The sequence below is a fragment of the Prunus persica genome, chromosome G4, assembly GCF_000346465.2.
Source record: "Prunus persica cultivar Lovell chromosome G4, Prunus_persica_NCBIv2, whole genome shotgun sequence".
Taxonomy (NCBI): Eukaryota; Viridiplantae; Streptophyta; class Magnoliopsida; order Rosales; family Rosaceae; genus Prunus; species Prunus persica.
In genome coordinates, this window is record NC_034012.1 from 10358718 (window position 1) to 10379686 (window position 20969).

General features: G+C 38.4%; 1 protein-coding gene and 2 pseudogenes across 2 annotated transcripts; 2 read left to right on the forward strand and 1 right to left on the reverse strand.

Annotated features, from left to right (window-relative positions):
• On the forward strand, positions 49-2759 carry LOC18780894 (annotated as a pseudogene). Its single transcript, XR_002271244.1, has 2 exons — positions 49-149; positions 618-2759. The product of XR_002271244.1 is annotated as an L-type lectin-domain containing receptor kinase IX.1 (transcript).
• LOC18780831 (L-type lectin-domain containing receptor kinase IX.1) lies at positions 5794-8681 on the forward strand. Its single transcript, XM_007213503.2, has one exon. The coding sequence runs from the start codon at positions 6344-6346 to the stop codon at positions 8453-8455; it is 2112 nt and encodes a 703-aa protein (XP_007213565.1). The 5' UTR covers positions 5794-6343; the 3' UTR covers positions 8456-8681.
• Positions 10261-19383, reverse strand: LOC18780313 (annotated as a pseudogene).

Sequence of the window (20969 nt, forward strand, 5' to 3'; positions counted from 1 at the left end):
TGGAGTCTTTGTTCTAGTGCGATGCCCTTATCTAACTTCATCTTGTAGATGACACTCGCATATGATGGATATACTCTTTCATTTATCAATTCATCCAAGTTGGACGCTTGCCTCTCGTGTTCAGTCTATATAAAAGGTATTTCTGGAAGGTTTTGAGTTGGCTTATTAGCAGAGAAACTCTCAAATCTGAATTCTGACCACTTCCAAGCCTTATCAATCCACCAGGACAAAACTTATACTAGTCTCTCAAGTCCCCACACCACATCACTCGCTCGCCTACTCTTTATAGCAGTACAAGCTTCCCGCCGACCAATACCACACAAAACATACAAAGCAATAAATTCACAAGCAAATTTAGACCATGTCACCAAGCTCCCTCTTGAATGTTGGTGCACTATTATAATAAATTGAAAATGACTAAATAATTTGAGAGAGAAAAAGAAGAAGAAGAAGAAGAAGAAATACAAGAGTAAGCGTCGAATAGGTCTCATCAAGTCCTCCTCAAACTAGATTTTTCTTGATTTGAATCGGTAAGCAAAGGACTTCTGATCAAAGCACTTTGAAAAATTAAACTCTACAGCCTCTGCTCTATATTAGATCACAATTTGATCTGTAAGCTCACCCAAAAACAAAAAACAAATTAGAAATGGCTTTCCTTCGGCTGCTTTTGTTTCAGTTAGCCCTTGTGTGACATCATTAGACTTCAATTTCTCCACCTTCCCAAATGGAAAAAACACCATATCTCTGGAGGGAGATGCTCGCATCGATGGAGAATTCCTCCTACTCACAAAAAGTGCTGTTGACGACGTAAAGGAACAAAGCGTGGGCAGAGCCACCTACAGTCAACCCTTCCTCCTCCACGACAACGCCACAGGAAAGCTTGCAGACTTCACCACAAATTTCACATTCGTCATCGACTCCCAAGGCAAAACGCCATATGCTGACGGACTGGCGTTCTTCATAGTGCCAAACGGGTCCTTACTCAATGGCACATTTGGCAGAGGAGGTAGTCTAGGCCTTGCTGTGGAAAACCCGCAAAACAACATATCAAAAAATACCCCTTTGTAGCAGTAGAGTTTGACATCTATCAGAATGAAGTCACCTCTATCCAAGATCCTGCAGGAGATCATGTCGGGGTTGACATCAACACTGTCAAGTCTAAGATGACCGAAACCTTGGAATGGAAGTATTGCAGAGGGTCGAGTGAATAGTGCTGGCATTAGTTACGATTCTACATCAAATGGTCTTAATGTGGTTTTCACTAGTTATGTGAATGGTGTCCAAGGGATGAGTTATATTGATTGCATGGTTGATCTGAATAAGATTTTGCAAGGTTGGGTGATTGCTGGGTTCTCTGCTGCAACAGATGCTACTACCGCTCTGCACAAGATCAACTCATGGAGCTTCCATTCAACTCAACTGTTTGATGAAAAACCAAAGAACACCACACCAAAGTCTGGAAATGGCATCAATATTGGACTAGTGCTTGGGTTGGGTATTGGTGGACTTATTGTCTTGGGTGGTGGGTTGGGTTTGGTTTGGTTCATCTGTTGGAAGAAGAGAGGGGAAAGTAGTGAAGAAGATGTTACGGTGAATGACTCGATTGATGAGGAATTCGAAAACGGGATAGGCCCCAAAAAGTTCCCGTACAGAAAATTGGCTCAATCAACGCGCAATTTTTATGAGGGACAGAAGCTTGGAGAGGGAGGATTTGGTGGAGTTTACAGAGGCTACATAACAGACCTGAACTTAAATGTTGCGGTGAAGAGGATATCAAGTGGGTCGAGACAGGGGTTGAAGGAGTATGCAGCTGAAGTAAGGATCATTAGTAGACTTAGACATCGGAATCTTGTGCAACTGATTGGTTGGTGCCACGAAAGAAAACAACTCCTACTTGTTTATGAGTTCATGTCCAACGGCAGCTTAGATTCCCATTTGTTCAAAGCAAAGAACTTGTTAGCTTGGGACGCAAGATACAGAATTGCTCAAGGCTTGGCATCCGGGTTGTTCTATCTCCATGTGGAATGGGAACAATGTGTGCTGCACAGGGATGCCAAATCCAGCAATATCATGTTAGATTCAAATTTCAACGCAAAACTTGGGGACTTTGGATTAGCTCGACTCGTGGACCACGGAAAACAATCACAAACTACTGTTCTTGCTGGAACCATGGGCCACATGGCTCCCGAATGTATGACCACCGGAAAGACTAGCAAGGAAACAGATGTTTACAGTTTTGGAGTTGTTGCTTTGGAGATAGCTTGTGGGAGAAAACCCATTGATCCCGAGTACAGGAGCAGTCAAATCACTATGGTGGAGTGGGTTTGGGAGCTTTATGGTGAAGGGAGAGTCATTGAAGCAGCTGACCCAAAACTCCGTGGAGATTTTGGGAAGAGGCAAATGGAGTGCTTGTTGATTGTTGGGCTGTGGTGTGCTCATCCAGATTACAAGATCAGGCCTGCGATACAACAAACAATTCAAGTGCTTAACTTCAAAGTTCCATTGCCTATTCTCCCGTCAAAGATGCCGGTGGCTAGCTACTTTTCTCCTCCGCTATCATTTTCAATCTTGTCTGGTAGTACTGATTTAGGAGAGGAGGTCCAGGTTATGGCTACAACACCAATTCCTCACAGTTCACCACATCTTCTGCATCAAATTCTTCTCCATCAACATCACTTTTGTACTCGAAATAAATTTAATTTTAATTGTTGTTTTATAATAATGTACAAACTTTTTTGTAATTTAATTTTATATTTGAATAATACATACAATTGGGTAGGCTAGAAGATGTTCAGAGTTGGCTATAGCTTTCAGTTCTGAATTCTAAATCCATTTACATCCCCAAGCACTTCAATGAGTTCAATCCATCTTTCCATCCAAACTTTATCAAACTAGCTATTAACTCACAAAATTTCTATCTAACATGCAATAATTGTCAGACTTATTGGCTTTGGCCCGTCGACCTCACAAACAGGACTAAGCAATAAATATAAGATAAGAAATTAAATGTAGTTAGTCAATCTGTGGAGAAAGGCTTCCACTAAATGGAGAAATTATAGAATAGTACAGTATCACCACGTCCGCTGGTAGTACTTCTATTCAAAATTTGCCATTTGAATTAGAGTTAATGACCTAAATGGTCCCCCAACTATTGCTCCATTATCATTTTGGTCCACCAACTAAAATTTTCAATTCAAACATCCTTAAACTTTTTATTTTGTACCAAGATGGTCCATCCGTCAAAATTTGTGTATTATTCCGTGAAATCGAGGGACAAAACCGTATTTTTAGGTGAGTATCCTCCTCTAAAATGGTTATTGATCCCAATGATCCCCCAACTATTGCTCCAGTATCATTTTAGTCCACTAACTAAAATTTTCATTTGAACCGCCCTTCAACTCTTTTTTTTTTTGTATCAAGGAAACTATTATAAAACTTAAAAAATTTTAAAAAATTGAATCTCACTAGCCACATGCCTTTTTATTATTATTTTTTTTGTGAGACTTACCTAACAATTAACAATAAAAAATTCTCTATTGTTTAAATTTCACATATATCTATAAAATAACAAATTTTTTTAAAGAGCAAACAATAATTAAAAATTAAATGAAACTATTATAGGAACTTGTACCTAATTTTAAAATTGAAAAAATTGAATCTCACCACCAACATGGCTTTTTTTTTTTTTTAATGACATAGACCTAAAAAGTAATATTTTTTTCTCTATTGTTCAAATTAATTAAAAATTTTAAAATAAGATAAATACAAAATTAAATAACAATAAAATTGACGGACTTTGACAGTAGGACCATCTTGATACCCAAAAAAAAAAAAGTGGAAGGACGGTTCAAATGAAAATTTTAGTTGGTGGACCAAAATGATACTGGAGGAATAGTTGAGGGATCATTTTAGTCATACCCTTCGATAGAACTTCTCAAAAAGTCGCATATACCCTTCAAAACTTAGTCACGTGGCCATCGCATGATCAGAAGTAACAGAATCTGTCACGGAAGGACCATCTTTGTACAAAATAAAAAGTTTAAGGACGTTTGAATTGAAAATTTTAGTTGGTGCACCAAAATGATAATGGAGCAATAGTTGGGGGACCATTTAAGTCATTAACCCTTTGAATTATTTTTATAAGAAATTAAACTATTGTTCCAATTAGATTTGGATTTGAAACTCCAATTTTACTCTTCACAACAAAATTTTAAAAATTGTTAGAAAACAAAGAAAATGAAAACAACCCGTCATCGCATTGACACCATCATCCGACGGCTCTTCCTCTCTGTCTTTCCATTACTCGATGTGCATTCAAATGTCTCAGTAAATTAGTATTTCAATTTGATAATGATTAAAGCCTCTTTGTTTGAATATGGACCCATTTGCAATGATTAGAGATCTTGCAGGTGCTTCCATGGGTTCAAGAGAAGTTGCAGTTTCAGGGAGAGAGACAAAGGGCCGGCGGAGTGACCAAATTCGTAATAATATCTTCATGTCTAACACATACAACGTGATCGAAAGACTTGCTACTATGGGTTTGATGCTTGCAGGATTGGGCAAATTGCTATGCACCTGATTAACAAATTGAAATTGGATTTGGGTCTTCTTCACGGTATTGTTTGTTGAGGAAAGGAGCTTGCTTGGCACAAATGGGGTGAAGGGCAATGATGGGATGTGATCTGATTGCAAAAAAACAGAAACAGAGGAATGACGGCAGCCATGGGAGGCAGAGCGACGGCACGACAGTGAGATTGAGGGCGAGCGATCGTTGCTGGAACATTTTCTCTTTTATTTCTTTTAATTTTTTTTAATTTAAAAGGTAAAATTGGAGTTTCAAATACAGCTGGAACAAAAAGTTTAATTTCTTATAAAAATAATACACATGGTAAATTTTGAATGGAAGAATCATCAACCTGATGTGATAATATCGTATTATTCTACAATTTCTCTATTAAACGGGAATAATACTATTTTGCTATCTTGATAAACAACGTTATGACACACATAATAACACTTCCACGTAATATAACACTATTGATCTGGAATAATAAATCAATAATATCATGTCGCAACTAAGTTTTTCTCCATTATTTCACTCTCAAGACACCGTGGTCTCTTCTCCCATCCCGTACCATTCTATTGAATCTTGATCCACTATTTTATTCTGACGATGACAATAAATAAATGGGAAGTCCCTTTGTAAATTCAAACAATGAATAGCATGTTGAATGAATCAAGAAAATAAAAATACCACACAAGGTAAAGCTCCAAATAAAAATATATAAGATGATATGTCAAATTTTAAAAAGTCAATAAAAGAAGATTTGGCATCCCATCACAACGAATTGTCTCAAAAACCAACAACAAATGGAATACTAGTCAGTACCAACATCATCTACAACTTCTGAATCGGGTCGGGTCATTAATCATGACCAATGCAAACGACTATGAATTTGCTGAAAACCCGAACTTTGAACTTTGAAATCTGAAATCTAACTTTTTCGTCCCCACAGAACGTGTGTCAGACCCAATACCACAAAAAAGGCACAAGGCAATAAGAAAAAAGAAAAATTAGACCATGATCTTTCTTTAATTTTGAATTGGTAAGCAAACAATTGCTGATTAAAGCACTTACAAATACTGAATCTTATTACCAGCAACAATTTGATTTGTAACCTCACCAGTGAATTAGATATGGTTGTCCTCCTTTTTCAAATTAGAAATGGTTGTCCTTCTTCTTCTTCTCTTTTTAATCCCCCAGGACAAAGACTTTTTAATTCCCACAAAACATACTATTTCGGGAGTTAAGAGTCTGACACATGTTTCGTGGGAACTAAAAAGTCTTTGTCCCGGTGGATTACCAAATACCACACAAAAGGCACAAAGCAATAAACAAGAAAATTTAGACCATGATCTTTCTTTAATCTTTATGCACTGAAAACATAGAAGTTTTTTTTTTTTTTTTTTTTTTTTCTGGGAGAGAGCAAACACACAAGATTAATTTGTAGGAACAGAATAGATGCTTGTAGTAACTATAGCAGTGTCTGCCTATTTTGCCCAAGTGAAAACAACTAATTGGCTTGAAGTTGGATCACGATAAACTTTATATACCAGGACCGCAATCCTGCATCAGCTCAAAGAAATAAGTAATTAAATAAATACATGTGAAGCTAGAAAGTCAATTGCTAATTTTCCCTTGGCGTCATCAAAGTCCAAGTGAAATTATTTTGATTTGAATTGGTAAGCAAACAACTGCTGATTAAAGCATTTTCAAATATTAAAGTCTCTGCTCTATTTTAGACTCAACAATTTGATCTGTAACCTTACCAGCAAATTAGAAATGGTTGTCCTCCTTCTTCTTCTCTTGTTTCACTTAGCCCCTTGTGCAACCTCATTAAACTTCAATTTCTCCACCTTCCCAAATGGCATCAACAACCTATCTTTCGAGGGAGATGCTTTCGTCGACGGTGCTTTCCTCCGACTCACCAAAAGCGCTGCTGACGACGTGCAAGACCAAAGTGTCGGTCGAGCCACCTACAGCCAACCCTTCCTCCTCCGCGACAACGCCACCGGAAAACTCGCGGACTTCACCACAAATTTCACATTCACCATCAACTCGCTGGACAAAACACCCTATGCAGATGGCCTCGCCTTCTTTTTGGCGCCAAACGGGTCTGCACTCAACAGAACAATAGGCAGAGGCGGCTCTCTTGGCCTCCCAACCATAAACCCAGAAAAAAACGAGTCCACGAATCTGTACCCGTTTGTGGCAGTGGAGTTTGACATTTTTCAGAACGCCGTGACGTCTGTCCAAGATCCCGCCGGCGATCATGTTGGTATTGATGTCAACTCTGTCAAGTCTAAGGTTACAAGGGCGTGGAATGGTAGTATTACACAGGGACGAGACAATAATGCTTGGATTCGTTACGATTCTGGATCCAAAAATCTTAGCGTTACATTTACTACTTATGAAAATGGTGTCTGGGTTAGAAGGTATTTTGATTACATGGTTGATGTGAATGAGATTTTGCAGGGTTGGGTGATTGTTGGGTTCTCTGCTGCAACAGGTGCTATGACTGCTCTGCACAAGATCAACTCATGGAGTTTCAATTCGACATCGCTGATTGATGAGAATGCGAAAAACAACACACCAGTAGCTCCTGAGCCGACCCCCATTGTTGAACCCGAGTCAGGAAATGGCATCAACATTGGACTTGTGGTTGGGCTGGTTGTTGGTGGGTGTGTTCTTTTGGTTGGTGGGTTTTGTTTGGTTTGGTTCATTTTTTGGAAGAAGGGGGGAACAGGGGAAAGTAGCGACAATGATGAAGATCCTATGGTCAACGATCCGATTGATGACGAATTCGAAAAGGGGACAGGCCCAAAGAAGTTTTCGTACAAGATATTGGCTCAATCGACAAATGATTTTGACGAGGGAGAGAAGCTTGGAGAGGGAGGGTTTGGTGGGGTTTACAGAGGCTTCGTAAAAGATTTGAACTCATATGTTGCTGTTAAGAGGGTATCAAGTGGGTCTAGACAGGGGCTGAAGGAGTACGCAGCAGAAGTAAGGATCATCAGTCGACTTAGGCATCGAAATCTGGTGCAACTCATTGGTTGGTGCCACGAAAAGAGAGAACTCCTACTTGTTTACGAGTTCATGTCCAATGGAAGCTTAGATTCCCATTTGTTCAAAGGAAAAAGCTTGTTAGGTTGGGAGGCAAGGTACAGAATTGCTCAAGGCTTGGCGTCCGGATTGTTCTATCTACACGAAGAATGGGAACAATGTGTGTTGCACAGAGATATCAAATCCAGCAACATTATGTTGGATTCGAATTTCAACGCCAAACTGGGAGATTTTGGGTTGGCTCGACTTGTTGACCACGGGAAACAATCACAAACTACTGTTCTGGCTGGAACCATGGGCTACATGGCTCCTGAATGTGTCACCACAGGAAAGGCTAGCAAGGAAACAGATGTTTACAGTTTTGGAGTTGTTGCTTTGGAGATAGCTTGTGGGAGAAAACCCATTGATCCCAAGTTGGGAACAAGTAAAATCAACATGGTAGAGTGGGTTTGGGAGCTTTATGGACAAGGGAAAGTCATTGAAGCAGCTGACCCAAAATTGTGTGGAGATTTTGATGAGAAACAAATAGAGTGCTTGTTGATTGTTGGGTTGTGGTGTGCTCATCCAGATTACAAGATCAGGCCTTCGACGCAACAAATAATTCAAGTGCTTAGCTTAGAAGTTGCGCCGCCTATTCTTCCATCAAAGATGCCAATAGCCAGCTACTTTTCTCCTCCAGTATCATTTTCAATCTTGTCCGGTGATGTTACTGGTTCTGAAAGAGGTCAAACAGAGTCTTTAAGTTATGGTTACAACACCAATTCATCACAGTTCACCTCATCTTCCGCTTCCAATTCTTCTCCATCAGCTTCACTTTTGTACACAAATTAAATTTATACTTAATAATTGTGTTATTCAAATTTATTTTTTTATTTATATTTGTGTTTGAATTCTTTAAGTAGATATGCACATAATTTATCAATTATATATAGTATAATGAAGAGACGATTTGCTCCTTTTTATCAAGCCATATATTTCAGGTTGGATGCATATCTGTTTCTACTCTTGAGGTCTATAATTTATCAATTATATATAAGGGGACTTCCAGATTAGTTTACAATTCCAACCCTTCTCAATGATGCTCTTTTCATTGCACTTTTCTGAAGGGTATGTCAGATCATGAAAGTCCTCTCCATGAAAAGTTGTGGTTTGAATTGGTAAACAAGGGCTGCTGCGCTTCTATTTTAGATCACAATTTGATCTGTAAAGCTTACCTACTCTCTCGGAAATATTCTCTCTCCCAAAAGAAATTAGAAATGGCAGAAATCAAGAACTAAAACGATCCAAGCCAAAATCGATTTTTGCCGTTTTTCCAGCTCGGTTAGATTCACCAATTTACCGGTTTAAAAGCCCACTCCTAACTTAGGTGTTCCAAGCCCAACTTGATGGATCATCATCATTCAAGGTAGGTACAAAAGCTCAATCTAGCCAAAAGTAAGAAAAACTAGCGGGCAAAGCATTTCTTAACTAATATAACTGACCCTCTAGATTCACCGAGGTCCACGTGGATTTGGCTTAACCCGCATTTGGAAACAAAAAAATAAATCTTAATTAAATTGGAAGAGAACATGAGCTTCCTGTTAAAATATGAATGTGATTTGAATACTTTAGGTTAAGTTGTATTCTTCTTCATAAGGAGGTATATATAAGGGTTTACATGAGTGTTTTACATGGAAATGAATTTAGTAATCAATTATGATAGTATCTCCTAATTATACAATGATTCGTCAACTATATAAAATAAGAAAGTAAATCCATTAATTAATCTTAGAAATAAATCTCATTGATTAATTAGGAAGGCTCGCGTCAACATTTCCCGTAAAAATGAGTGTTTTTTTTAGTGAGCCTCTCAAAACTACATTATGCACTTATCGTTTGCTTATATTGGATGGCGTTATGTTCGCATAGAAAAATTTCTTGTAAAGATGCTACAAATCTTGACTTCACATATCATCACGCCTTCCACTTGAGTTTTTTTTTTTTTTTTTTTAATGTGAAATATACGGTTGTATAAATTTGTCTATATTTCAACAAACTGTCTTTTGATGGTTCCCTATGGATATGGTTTTACCTCTTTTAGCCATTCAAGGCAATGTGTCTTTTTGGGGGGTCGCTCTCTCGTTAGCAAGGGGAGCCTTGCTCTCTCTAAGTTTTTCTAATTCCACGTCCAGCCACAGTCGTCCCTCATCGTCTTCACTCTGTCTGTCGCTGGCGTAATTTGTCGTCGCCCTATTGCACCTGCTCGGCTTTACTGTTTTGACATATGGCACCTAGCTCTAAGTGGGTCCTTTTTTTAATATATAAATAGTATAGCCGTGAAGCGATATCCCTTTTTAAAAAAAAAAAAATAGTTCAGCCAAAAGGCTATACTCATTTTTAGAATTTTTTTAAAAAAATAGTATAGCCGCACGGCTTTACTGCGGCTATACTCATTATTTGAGGCAATTTCTCACAATTAGCATCGAAATAAAGTTAAGGATCTATTTGGCTGCCGAGAAAGTTGTAGTTCTGAACATTATTAGATTTTAAAACAACAATTTGGTATTACTGAGATGGGTGTTTTACATTTTTCATAAAGTAAAAAAAATCATAAATCAAAGGGCACAAAACTGCACTTTGTTTTGTTTAATTGGGGATTAGTTTTCTTCCATTTTCGCATCAACCAGGCATAGCTGGTTTTGATATACAAAATAATCACAAATCACAAATAGTTGGAGTATTTTGGTACAGATGAGTTACCAAATGGGGAACTCGATTACTCTGCATATTTTCTCGAGGTGGGCTACAAACTTCATTTTCTTTTTCTAGTTTGCTTTTCAAGTTTTCCTGGAAAGGGGGACGATGGGTTTCGAGAGGGAAAAGGTTACGAGGACCAAATTTGCCCTCAAATTAGGTTACACGTGTGCCTCATGTCTGATTTTTAACAGCAATTTGGATTAAATTGACTTAAATCTTACGGTTGGTCTAAAATTCACAATATAAATTAGTTCGGGTGCTAAGAGCATTTCCACCCATTTGCCATGGCAAAAGGTAAAGGGAGGCAAGGGTTGGTACTATTCACCCATTTTTCTAAATGACTTATAAGGACTTCTAAGGACCAAAATATTAATACAAAAGTAGCTAGGCTAAGTTTCCCTACCCATTCAAGAAGATAAATCTTCTCAGGATCCAAGTTGTTGTCAGAATTTGGTCTCCCGCTGAGATCTCCAAAGCAACAACCCCGAAACCAAAAAACATCAGCCTTTTCTGTCAGATGTCCGCGCATTGCATTCTCCGGCGCCAAATAGCCTCTACAAGATTATCAAATGCTTACTAAAAATGCTGCTTGGATTACACAATGTATAACTTAAATGAGGGCTTACATTGTGCCTGCAACCCGGGTGATCATGTGTGTTTTCTCGTCATCATAAAGCTTTGCCCATCCAAAATCTGATATTTTTGGGGAGAGTTCTGCATCCAGCAAAATACTACTTGCTTTGACATCTCGACGTATAATTCTGGGCATTGACTCCTCATGAAGGTAAGCAAGTCCTCTTGCTGTTCCCAACAATATATTGAAGCATGTAGGCCAGTTAAGGTGCAAGTCATTTCTTCCTGAAACATTACATGGAAAACAACCAATGAATGTTAACAACTAATAACAAGTAGAAGAGAAAAAGAAAAAGAAATTGGATGTAACCTTAGAGTACTTTAAACTGCAGAGTATTCTGTTTTTAAGCAAAATAGAAGGCAAAGTAGCAAAAGAATGTGCAGGTTTTTTATTTCATATGACTCGAATGTTACTCTTTTGGTTTCTTTAATCTTCACTCCTCAGCAGAGAAAAATTATAACAAAATGGTTGTGTAAAAAACTTGGATGAACTTTTAGAGTCCTTGATACTGCAGAGTATTCTGTTTCTATAAAACCTACCAAAAAGTGCCTGATCAAGGCTCTTGTTTTCAAGATACTCATAAATCAAAATGCGGCGGCTTCCTTCAATGCAGCATCCATACAATTTCACTAGATTGCGATATTGGACTGCGGATATCATTGCAATCTCGGTAACAAATTGACTCTTCCCTTGGTGAGATGCTACTGAAAGTTGCTTCACAGCCGCTACCCTCCCATCAGAAAGTGTACCCTATAAACAGAAATACAATTCAGTGACATGAAAGGGAAGTAGAAAGAATCTATTTTGATTCTCTCTCAATTTCTTTTTGTAAGAAGTCAAAGTCATGACTTTAAAGTAGCAGATATTGATGTAAAATAGATTTCACCTTATAAACAGGTCCATATCCTCCCTCTCCTAGCTTATTTGAAGGATTAAATCTTCTGTTGCAGCTCTCAACTCAGCATTACTGAAAGTATTTGGTCGGGGACCTAATCCTAGAAGATCTGCATATTCAAAAGAGAGTATGACATAGGTTTAAATTTCGACACAACACATCGGAAGTATTTTCTCTCAAATATGCTTATCAACACTAGAAAGAACCTAGAACCGCATGCAGAATCAACCCTTAATAATATGCTCATTGCTCTTTTACCTTCATCGTCATCTTTTTCTGATGTTTTTCTCCGCATATATAAAACTGATAATAATAGCAAGATCACTACTCCGACAGGGACTGCAATACCAACTATCAACCCATCCTGCTCTTCTTTCCTGGAGTAGTTGGTGTAAGATCTGAGAAATGAAACAGAATAATTGTTCAGTGTGTCAATCAATTGACAGCAGATAAATACATTTAAACCATTCATAGGAAATATTCATAACTTGACATTATATTATATAACTGAAGCAGCGTGGACAGCCGATATTAGCGGGCCGTAATCACCTTGTTCATGTATGCAACATGTTCCCTTACCAGCTCAGAACAGATGAATATCTAGGTAATTCTCTGTCACATTAACCTTGAAGGGTCTCGGAACTGCTCTGTTAACCCCACCTACCTCCTTCGATATGTCGAAGTCCTTCCTTCTGAGGTTCCCCTAGGAAGCAAATGAAGAGATAGTTAAATAATTCTGCCTAATAAGGTTGCCCTTACTTTAAATAGCTTAAGTTTTTTTTTTCTTTATTAGCAGCCTTACTTGAATATAGATATCAAATACACGCCTTCCTAGACTTTTGTGAAGTTTGTGTATCGCGGCTAGCAAAAACCGTTTCTGCAAATTGCAATGTTACAGTATAAGGTCCATTCTGAAGACCCAGGCCATAGTATCTCAGTGAACCTGGGGACACTCTTGAAGTCTCGAAAAGCTCTGGTGTCAAATCTGCACCGAAGACTTGCGTAAGGGTGGTTTCCACAAATGATTGATTCAAATTATCAGAAAAACCCGCATTGCTAACAGCCCATTTCTGTGTACTGGTTACATTAAATGTTGCTGGGCCAAGAGCTGAGTCTTCAGCCTCCTACAATATGCCATCATTTCCTCTCATTTGTGGTCCTCCACACTTGATTGAGAAGTTTGTATCTGTACAATTCAATGTAATAGCACAAGATATGATTAGAGACAAAACTTCAAACTGATGTAATAGCACAAGATATGCTTACTAGATTTATCAAGACATTCCTACAATATGTATACATAATGAGATAAGCAATGCCTATTGCTGTAACATGATCTTGCATTAAAGAAATAAATGCTAGTGAAATATAGAAGAAGATTACATCGTGGGGTATTTCGATTGCATGGAAAATTCCTCTGGAGGCAATTCAATCTAGGAAGACTGTAAACACAGAGAACAATTATTATTTATAATAATTAAACTGTAGTGGAAGAATCCATTAAACTGCGAAAGCGTAATAGCAATCACTTTATGTTTGAACTATCCGTCTAAAAAAAGGGTATTTCGATAACTCATGTTATGTTTGAACTGTCAAATGTGAAGTTGTTGATCACTAAAGTCCTGCATAAAATCATTAATCAATCCACATGTGAAGATGAAAATTTCGTGTTCAAGATCTCGACATATCAGTACTTTAAATCCATCCCTTCTAATTTATTGAATTTCATTCATGTGGTATTATATATGCACAATGAAGGTGATTTGGACCATAAAAATGAGGGTGAAAGATAAAAAGGAGACATACAGTTGCAATATTGTGGTTACCCATGGGGGAAAGCTTCCTGAGAAATAGTTGTAAGACAAATCTCTGCACATAACAATACAGAATGAGAAGGCACAAAAATGCATGAAAGTTCAAAGGAATTTAAGTAAGAAAAAGGCTGCCAGAATGTGCGTGCACACACACAGAGTACTGGTTTCATTGCCAGTACATATAGCATACTTTTATGACATTAGGACTTGCATAGTCTGAAGCTGATTGCTCTTTTGGCTTGGAAGAGGTCCAGACAGACTATTGTTTCCAAGAAATCTAGCCATATCAATTATATGAGGCACCCAGGAAAAAAAACAAAAAACAAAAAACAAAGAACCAAAGAAACAAGAAAAAGGTCAGACGAACGACTAAGTTTCTGAGCAGGAAAGTCAATGGCATAAGTACAGAAAAGGGAAATAATGAAGGCAGGCCTTATTACAAATATGTAAGAGAACTCATGTTGAACAAAGAACTTGGTAGTTCGCCTGTTTAATTGTTGAAGCCCAGATCCCTGCAACATGAGTGATAAGTTAGAGGAACAATTAGAATAATAAGAAAATTAATTGGTATATTTGGGATTCAAGCTTATATATCTGCTGGAACGTACAGTATCTGTAAACATTGATATTCTCCAAAATCAGTAGGGATGCTACCATTGATTAATGTATTCCGTAGAACTCTGTTACACCTCCAAAAAAAAATTAGTGGACAAGTAAATGGAGTAAGATTTTCAATTTGAAAAGGAAAACGAAGTTTGATCACAGCGCGTGAATGAATGAGGTGTAAACTTACAAATCAGTTATGAAATCAAGAGACGAGCTCACATAATATATATCACTGCTTCTCCTTCATTATCATACACAAACATAAATTATGCCCAGTAAATGGAGGAGAGAGGGAGAGAGAGTTTAAAATGTATTAAGCATTTACCCTTACAGAGATTCCAATGAAGTCAGTTGAGAAAAACTGGTTGGTATTGGGCCTTCAAAAGAGTTCCCTTGAGATCTCCTACAAAAACATTTGAGATGCTGTAAATAAAAGACCCATCTCAGCCATGCAGATCTGCTTTCATAAACTGCAGAAGGTTAAAAGTTTGCCATACTTACAAAGAAGTCAGTTTTCTCCAATTCCCAATGAAAGAAGGTATCTTTCCTGAGAAAGGATTGTCTGATGCATAGCTAAAATTCAAAAAGTTGACTCATAGTAAGCTCATCCCAGAGTAGAAATCTCAAAGTACTGAATAAACAAAAAACTTAAAGGATTTTCACGTTGATGAGCTTAGCAAATGTTGAAGGAATTTCTCCACCGAGTCCACAGCTGTCCATGTAACTGTGAAAATAATAAACTGATTGCTACCAATTTCATACGATAAACGCATTTCTTGCTCATGGATAATGAATTAACAAATAAACCGCTCCTTTAAGAGAAAATAATTACACATTAATTGCAACATGTGATTCAAATTCGATGAGTTAAATGAAGCACTCACAATAGCCGAAGATTGACTAAGTTACCAAGTTCTGGAGGGAGTGTTCCGGAGAAATTATTTGATCCAAAGGACCTGCAACAAGTCATGTTGAAGAGGTATAGAATTAAATGATAGGGGGTTCTATATTTAACATGTCCCAATAGAGCATTTCTCAGTTGTCTTTGCTTACAGCATAGTTAGCTCCTTAAGGTTTCCAAGCTCCTTGGGGATGGGCAATTGACCTGAATGGAAATATCAATTAAAGATATTAGCACCCGTTTATATTTCATGATAAAAACAGAGTAATTTTATGTATAGTATTATGTGCTTCTTTGGCCATATGGTATAACTCACTTGGGAGTCTATGTTTCACTACTTACAATACTGTCAACGCAGACATATTGCCGATGAATGCTGGTAGGGGACCGATGAAATAGTTCAGATCAAGTTTCCTACAAGAATTGAAACAAAATGCAATGACCAGCTACTAATCTCTGAGTATAAAAAATATTCGTGACAATTTTGAACGGTAAGAAACCTGTGTCTTTTATATGAAAATGTTAACTGCGATAAACCAAACAACGGAGAAGGGGGTTGGAAAAACTTCATACAAAACGGCCAGATATCTTAAAGCCTCAAATTCTTTTGGAAACACCCCTCGTTTGTTCAGAGCATGAACTCGACTGGAAAGAAACAAGTGATGGCTGGATTATTCTCTGGCTTTTCAAACTCGCTTCCATTGATGGCAAATCCAATGCATTGCTCTCCTCCACTGACAGGCAGGGCTTGCATGTCCCATTGCTTGAATATTGAGATCAACGCCGCCACTGCATTCTCAATTCAATCATTGCGTACACATCACATAACGTATTTATGCTATACCTGAAAGATGGCTAGTACCTTCAGATGGATCGGCAGTAGCATTTTGAGCCATGGACACATGAAACCAGAAGCAGCTGAGAAAGCATAGACTGCAAAAGAAGCCAAAGGACGCTGAAAGAGGCCATTGTTGTTTCAGACTTTCAGTCAATAGCAAGTATTCTAAAAATCGGCCTAGGCGGGCGGCTTGGTGACTAGGCGGTCGCTAGGCGGGCTCGAGGCTGCTAGGCTGTCCCTAGGAAGGCGCGAGGTGGCTAGGCGGTTGCTAGCCGGGCTCGAGGCGGCTAGGCGGTTGCTGGGCGCGCGAGGATGCTAGGTGGTCGCTGGGCGGGCGCTAGGCGGCTAGGCGGTAGCTAGACGGGCGCCTAGGCGGGTTGGGTCTTTTTTCGTTGCCGAACCCGAAGGACGAAGCAGCCGAAACCAAAGAAAACAAATCGAAGCTTGAGTTGATAGAGAAGCAAAATGGCTTGACTGCGAGTGCAAGTTCCGTACTCTGCGAGTGCAAGCTTGGTGTTCATCTCGGATATATTTCAAGAGTATAGCCGGTCGGCTATACTGTTAAAATATTCCAATCGCAATAAAGAAACAAGGCCTTATTGGATATTTTGGACGACAAAATGTCAAATTGTCAAGGATGATCAATTGCCAAGCAGTTTGATGATGTGGAAACTAAGCCCTACTAACGTCATCATAGAATCGATTTTTTTAACAAAAATATTCTTTTACTTGACACAAGCTTTCAACCATTAGATTAGAGTACAATGAATGGCTAAAATTAAACAAACTAATTTTTTATATTTTTTTAATATAATTTTATGTTGTAATTAATTTTTTATTGACTTCCCATTCCTTTTTCTCTCTCTGTATTAATATTTGGCTTATTTTTTTCATATACCCCTTGAAAATGTATTTGAGTCTCATTTTGCCCCCTGAATAAAAACGGATCCATGTACAGGCTAGGCTGGGCCCTAGTACGATGTAAAATTTTTAAAATACTAAACTTAGTACAAATTTTATAAGCTAATCCTACTCCAAAAAATATTTGCCCACAATCTCTGTCTCCTGGCCTGTGATTGTTTTTTGTTTAATATTAGCTCACCTCTTTTGACCAAAAAAAACATATTTATGACTGCTTTTTGGAACAAATAACGTGGTAGTAATAATAAATTACTATCAAAACAAATATGGGAAATATTAATGTCTGCCAACATGAAAATTTAATAATTTCTTCATGCTCTATGTTCCCTAGTAGTCGTAAACCCCCTTTCCTTTTTTTGCCAAAATAAACTGTAAACCCCTCTTCTTTGGCTCTATTTTAAATATTTTTACAAGTATCAACTAATTAAGGTGGTTTTGAAGTTGAAACTCCAAGTCCATATATACTTCTTTTTCCAAATCTCCATGTAAGAATGCATTTTTGACATCAAACTGATGTAGTGGCCCATCGAGATTTGCTGCTAGAGACAGTAAGACTCTAATAATATTAATCTTGGCTGCTGGGGCAAAGGTCTCCTGGTAGTCTATCTCATATTTCTGTGTATACCCCTTCGCCACCAATCTAGCTTTATATCTTTCAATGGATCCATCTGCTTTGAGTTTCACAGTATAAATCCACATGCATCATCTTCTTTCCATGAGGTAACGGTACGAGTTCCCATGTGACATTCTTTTGGAGAGCTCGCATTTCTTCATTCATGGCTTATTTTCATTTTGGGTCTTTTAGTGCTTCAGTTACACTGTTGGGGACAGATATGTCAATCAACTACTTCACAAAGTGTATACGTGACTTTGATAATCTGTTGAGCGATATATAATTATTGATGAGGTATTTCCCTTTAGCTTTAAGATCTGCTTCGTATTGTACTTGAGGTTTAATACAGTTCTTTCTTTCTAAAAGCTGATATGTAGGCTATGTGCCTTCTGAAATCAAATTATCCTGGGATATTTCATTAGTATTATCAGTTTTAGGGAAAGATGATACCTGAATGACTCCTCGATAGGTGATTAGTGTGGTACTAGAGCTGAAGGATTCTCTGGAGCAGGCAAAATCTCATAAAACAGTTTAACTTCCTCCTCTTGATTTTGACAGCGTGGAGACGACCGGTTGCTGTCTTCTAACGAAAGGTCGTTTTCAAGCAGGTTCTCCATGTTCGAAAAACTAAGGGAGGCGACGGGTCACGTTCCACTGGTGACTGGTCATTTTGAAGTAAGTTCTCTGTGTTCGAAGAACTAAGGAGGGTGACCGGTCACTTTTCACTGGTGATCGATCATTTTGAAGCAGAGTTGCATCTTGGGGGAAAAAATCAAGAATTTTGGGAGTGGTTGATTCTCGATTCTCCTCCTGTGATGCTGAGAAATATATGTTGTGTTCCCGGAACACAACACCCATAGAGGTATAGACCTTCTGACTAGGAGGATGATTACACCGAAATCCTTTCTAATGAGGTGTATAACCAATGAAAACACACTTTTTGGCTTGAGAATCCAATTTGCTTCGTTTGTGATCATGTATAAGTGAACAAATACAACACAGCTGAAAATTCGGGGTTCCAGGTTTGGGGTGAGAGGTATTTGGATATGATAGTGAAGTGTTTGAAGTGGTGTTTTACAATACTGGAGGGAATCCGATTGATAAGGTATGCTGCAGAGAGGACGGCTTCTCCCCAAAAAGACCGAGGCATATTAGCATCAAACAGAAAGGCATAAACTACTTCTAATAAATGTCTATTCTTTCTTTCAACCACTCCATTTTGTTAGGGAGTGTAGGGGCATGAGTGTTGATAGACGATGCCATGATCTTGTAAGAACTGGTTAAAATCATGGTTGTAAAATTCTCCGCCATTTTCAGAATGAATAACCTGAAATCTGGCATGAAACTGAATCTCCACAATTTGATGGAATTGTTGAAACTTAGAACTGACTTCCCTTTTAGTTTTGAGAAGGGAAACCCAAGTCATGCGTGTGCAATCATCTATAAACGTAACAAACCATCAAGCTCCCCTCGGAGTGGTCATTTTAGCAGAACCCTAAACATCATAATGAACAAGAGAAAACAGAACCAACAGAACCAAACTTTTATTTGAACTTAAGGGAAAAGGAACACGATGGCTCTTAGCTAGTTCACAAATGTCACACTTAAAACTAGAAATATCAAAACTGGTAAATAAGGATGGAAATAACTTCTATAAATATCCAAACAAAGCATGTCCAAGAAGCCTATGCCATAACCATACTTCAGCAGTTTTCTTCTCAACACTAGCACCCCCAATCTTGAAAGCTTGACCGACTTTGGCTTTACTGTCAGGTGCCAAGTTTGCCCCTCCCAGTACCATTACCAATCCTCTTGATACTGAGAATGTCCCGAAAAACACAAAGAGTAGGCCAAAATTTTACAATACAATTCAAAGCCGTAGTAATTTGGGTAACAGACAAAATATTATGATGAAATGACGGAACAATCAAAACAGAATCCAAATTAAGGGAGTCAGAGAGAGAGTGAACCCGAACCCTCCATAATCACAGGGGAGGAGGTACCATTAGCATTAGACACCACCGATTGAGGAGACGGTGTATGAGAAGCAATTTATCTAGGATCAAATGTCATATGATCAGTGGCTCCAGTGTCAATGATCCATGTGTGTTTCTTTGATGAAGTATTTAAAACATAACCTTGGGTACCTTTTATGGCTACAGAGGCAGATGCTAGAGCCAATGTAGTCAAAACAATAAGACTTACAAGATCTTATTCAGAAGATGTGTTTAGTGATTTGCTCATATTCTTACGGGGAGCTTTGAAGTGGTCCCACCAATCAGGGTATCCAATCAATTTGTAACAGCCAGCATAGGTATGTTTGTTTCTACCACAATTGGTGCATTTCTGCTCTGGACAAGATCATGTGGCCTTAATCTCAGAAGAGCCATCGGTAGATATCTGAAAGCCCCTTTGATGTTGAGTGACCATGACAGCGGTTTCCGGCTCACTAGTCATGGTCAGTCGTTGTTGAGCTTCGTGACAAATATAGGCAAAGGTTTGGTCAAGGTCTAATTTAGGATTTTTTTCGTAGGATTTCCCCCTGGAATTGATCAGACTCAGGGTCAAGACCGGCAAGAAAAAGGTGAACATGAAGACGATCCAATTTCGTCTGGCACTCAGTCACATCGGCATTGCAGTGCATGCGAATAAGACTACGATGGTCAATTTCCTGAAAGATGCTCTGCAGTTGGCAGAAGTATTTGTGAACGAATGCATCATTCTGTTTAATTGTGAATGCCCGTTTGTTTAAATCAAAAAGATAAGTTTCATCCCCACCATCATAGTAGGTCTTCTTGACGGTAGCCTAGATGTCTTTGGTTGTACTTAATCGGATGAAGCGACTCATCAAGTCGGGACACATGGAGTCAATGAGCCACCCCTTGACCAAAAGTTCTCAATACACCATTTATTGTAGGTGGACGAGAGCTGAGAAGGCTGTGGAGTGTTGGCAGCAATACACATCTCCATGACTTGAGACCATAAGGCATAATTAGTCTTAGTCAAGGTGACGCCGGTAGGGAATGGGGAATTGTCACTGTGAATAGGGTCAATTTGGGGAATGGAGGTGGAGTCGTCAGTGTGGGGAAACGAGACGACATTCATGGCAGCGGAACGATTTGAGGGTAAGATAAAGATATGTATTTAGGGATTTTGATAGGAGGAATTGAGGAATTTAGATTTGAGGGATTTGGATTTGAGGAATCGAAATATGAGGAATTCGAAATATGAGGAATTTGATTTAGGGTTTGTATTTGAATATGAGAAATTTGATATGAGGGTTTAGAGACCACTTAGGATCGATTGCTCTGATACCATGCTAAAATATGAATATAGTTTGAATACTTTATGTTAAGTTGTATTTTTCTCCATAAAGAGGTATATATA